This window comes from Gavialis gangeticus, unplaced genomic scaffold (genome assembly GCF_001723915.1).
Source record: "Gavialis gangeticus isolate Ggan-Ray unplaced genomic scaffold, GavGan_comp1, whole genome shotgun sequence".
In the NCBI taxonomy this organism is placed as follows: domain Eukaryota; kingdom Metazoa; phylum Chordata; order Crocodylia; family Gavialidae; genus Gavialis; species Gavialis gangeticus.
In genome coordinates, this window is record NW_017728995.1 from 8,397,961 (window position 1) to 8,402,144 (window position 4,184).

A 4,184-nucleotide genomic window follows, 5' to 3' on the forward strand; every position below is an offset into this window, starting at 1 on the left:
TGGTTCCATATTATAGTGGTCCCCAGTAGTGCCACAAAAGTTAAGAACTTGTCAGCGTTTCAGCTGCTATCACTTATTTTTGGCCATTTTGGATTGCATCGGGATGAAACTGCCTCTGTAAATCACTTTTTAAAGCAGATAAATATTTAACAAGGTGATGTTGTACTGCTTACCGGATATGGTGTGTGTCAGAAATGTTTTACCAAACAGCAGGTCTCAGTTTTAATAAATTCGCAATTTAATTCTAATACAGTGTGCTGGAGAATGGCCTGCACTCTTTCACTCTCTCCTTAGTGTTAATACACCCTATGTAAGATATGACAGAAAGAAAAACCTTGTACTGAATTGCACAATTACATTTATGAAAGATTAATAGTGTTTGATTATTCTGTTTGTACAACATGACAGATGCAAAGCTAATAACCTACCATGGTTCCACATGTTGACAATGACAAACACATCACTAAGAAGTGCACATCTTTGATAAGAAGACTACAGAAAGAGGATCAAGTGAGTTGAGACTCTCGGTGCTATCCAGTTTAAATACACCTCAGATGTCAGAGTCACTGCAATGTCCTGTAAAGCCATCCCTAGCAAAGTGGGGGAGCATAGAAGTCAAAGGTGAAGTGTGTCTGTTTCTTTTCTGTGTGAGAACCCATGCAGCTAAAGTTCTGTTCCATACCTCACAAAACCCCAGTTCTTTACCTAGAATCAGTCCAGTGAATAGATAGCCACAGTGCCATGTCCTTTTGTATCTCCATAGTAACATTTCTATTTTGAAGGGGCCTGAGTTGTTAAAACTCTGTCTCCAGTCCCAGGTAGATATTACAATAATGATGCAACTTTTGCTACCGTCTGGTTTGGCAACAATACTGGGGCCTTTTAAATGGTCCCATTTTGATTTTTTTTTCTTTTTCAAGATTACTTTGACCTGAAGTTTAAATGAAATAAACTACCACAGTGAACCTATGTAGGATCTGCAGTATTGTTCTTGTATGGTAACTGAAACAGCATTGTCTCTATTCTAGAGATATTTTGTCATCACAGAGGAATTGCTCAGGGCATTGGATAGATGAGTAGTATGGTGTAACAGAGTGTTAACAATAGTGGGGTCCCCTAGTCAAGGAAGGGGGCTTGATGTATACTTAAGACTTGATAGGTCTGTATAGACTGACCTTACTGCTGATTTGCTATGTGACCCAGGCAAGTGACTTAGTTTGATTGTGCCCATCTGTAAAATGCATATAATGCAAATTTTGTTTCTCATGAATGTTGCAAAGGCTTTATGTTTCTACAGAGCTGGCAGATCCTTCTGATTAGATGTGCTATAGAAAATACAAAGCTTTATTGTTACTGTCAACTTTGTAGAACATTGTCTCTGAAGCAGCTTATGAGCGGCATCACTCACCATGGGCACAGCGCTGTGATAGTACTTGAAGGATTTTCTGTTTGGAGTGTTTCAGCACCACTCTGTAAAAATTATATTTGCAGCTGTGAATGGTACCTGTGGCTAAACAGTGTCAGATGCTGTGCATAAAGTGTTTCTTTCATGTGCTTGAAACTATCTCCCAGTCTGAACAAGAGAAGCAGGGAATTAGAAGGAAGTTAGCGAGGGAGAAGGAGTATAGCAAAAGTTGTGCTACCAATTCTGAGAAGCAAAGATGTGATCTGCTCTTATTAATGGTTAGCTCCTTGGGGTACATGCACAGTTAAAGTCATCAGAATGAGTGAGTGGTGTCATTACCATCTACATGGAGAAGCAGTTTTTCATGTTGAGGGTAAACATAAGACTGTTCAGTGGATATTATGCTGTACATAAAGACTAAGGCCCTAATAAAAACAGGTTGGTTTGTAGCTCATCATAATATAGGAATTATTGTTCACACAAATGCACATGATCCATTGTAAACTAAAAATATCAAGCTGCAGTTTCTCTCCCCTGGGCTTTTCCACCAGCATTTCCAGGTGTCAGATAATGAACAACAGCTTTGCTATAGCTCACCTTAACATAGGCTCCTTGCATGCCTTTGTAAGGTATTAATTATAGGAGACGATAATGACTTGGGCACACTTGTGGTATTTCATACATGGTGGGAAAGGTGCTTAATGACCTGTTTAAAGTGTTAATCTTCAAGCTGTACCTGATGCAGAAGATCCTGAATGTGCCCATAGCATTGGCTGTTCTGTAATCAGATGCTGTATGAGTAATATCCTGTGTTAAAGAGCTTAAATTCTCCTCTGTTAGCTGATAATGCCTTAAATACATGAAAATGGGAGCAGATTGGGATGGCACTTTCATGTCATGAAGCTAGATGAGAATTGATGATATACCTTTTGAGGACTCAGTACTGCTCCCTTGATAGTATAGCTGATGATAAAGCTTCCATCATATAAACAATTGTTACATATGGGGAGGTTATCCTGAGTGGGAAGACTAATTCAGAAGATTTATATGAAGTGATAAAGTTTGAGTCTTGTCTCAGCTTCCTGATTTGGCTAGAGCCTCCATGGTGCTTCAATCACAGCTGCTGAGTGTACTAGAGCGGCATTAAAAATTGGAAAAGCTACATAGCCTGATGAATGTTTTTACTGGGAGATGCATGCTCTGAATATATTAGGCCACACACCAAAGTGTGGGAGTAATCGTACATGCTCCAGACATCACTGAAGAAAAAGTAATTTTCTTTTAATCTTACATGCAATGTATTCACCCCTCAATTCACCAAATTCAGAAGTGGAAAAAGCAGCTTTTCCTGCTGTCCCTGACTTGCTTCTTTGCCTACAGTAAGACAGTGACTGGCTTTTCTGAAAGCTGTGCCAGAGACTGCCAAGGTGTATTTTACTGGCCAGAAAATTTTAATAGTTGCTGATTTGTATTAGCAGCAGCTCTTGTAGCTGTTGGAGCTGGCAGTTAATGGTGTTGGTCGACTGATGTTCGCTAGTTATTTAACAACAATGCCAGACATTGATTAACAGTAATAAAGTTAATCCATGTTTTTTCCTGCATTTCTACCTTCAGTCTGTCCAGTCTTGCTCACTCACGTGCACGCACGCGTGCGTGCGCGCACACACACACACACACTCACTTTGCTCTCTCTCAGCAGGGGACTTTGTCTAAGTTGGGTGGAGCATTGCTAATGGTGGTGGGTAAGGATCTGGGCTTGTTGACACTTTTGGCAAGACCGCCACTAATATATGCATTTCCAAACAGTATAACCTCAACAAAGGACGCTCCTGTAGCTTTATATGCATTTTGCTATAGAGAGACAGCTAATTAGCTGTGTTAGTTTGGAGTCAGGCAGAAGGCCGGGTAGATTTGCACCTTTCTAGACTAACTGAATCAGAGATGTATAGCATCAGCTTTTGAAAGTAGAATCACAGCGTCCTGCTGGGGCCTGGCTACGCCCCTCCTCAGCTCACCACCATGGAAGGCAAGGGAGGGCTACTCTAGCGCCCCCGGCTTCTAACTTGAGCCACTGCAGGCATGTGCCTGCATTTCCTGATTCAAAAGTGAATGTTTATCTATTTACAACTAAAGGTTAGACTAACCTGCAAAGATTGAATCAGTTCAGGCTCTGGCTTTTTGAATGTCTGTCCCTAACCAAAGTAAAAAATCCCCATCTTTAATTTTCCCTGAGCTGATGAAGGGTGTGTGAGCCTGAAAGCTTGCAGAAAAAGACCTTTTTTTGTGATTTCTTAGTTGATCTAATAAAAAGTATCATCTCTCAACCAAGGGTTCTAGATTTATGTGTGTCCCTAGCTAATATGTTCATTGGGTATGGCTTCCTGCTTTGCACAACTAAAGAGAGACTGTACACAGTGCCTTTCATATCACAGGACTTCCAGCTGGCTTTGCCACTTCCTCTTTCAGCAATTCAGATACAGCTTGAATTTGACCTACAACATCCTCTGCTATTTCAGTCCTGAGCCCAATGCTCCACCCTTCTTTCTGTACTTGGAAGAGGAGGAAAAGGAAAGCAGACCCTTCTGAGGCCTGTGCCACAATTTAGAAAGAAGGAAAATGAGAGGGTCCTAACCAATTTCTTACCTGTTTGAGCAAGTCACTTTGAAACCTTTACTTGTTGCTCATCTTGTCAGCAATGCATGCTGAAAGACCTGTTCCCCAATCTCTGCACTCTCTCTGCTGCCCTGGATGGGTGGAGCACCAGGGAGAGCAGGGGAGC

The 4,184-nt window shown here is 41.2% G+C and overlaps 1 protein-coding gene across 1 annotated transcript in view; it reads left to right on the top strand.

The window, feature by feature from the left end:
• Nucleotides 1-429: 429 nt before the first annotated feature.
• Nucleotides 430-4,184, top strand: part of IQCJ (IQ motif containing J) — a 39,119-nt gene continuing 35,364 nt past the window's right edge. The window contains exon 1 of the mRNA XM_019503034.1: nucleotides 430-510. Coding sequence (XP_019358579.1) covers nucleotides 430-510 — 81 coding nt within the window. The remainder of the gene's footprint in view (nucleotides 511-4,184) is intronic.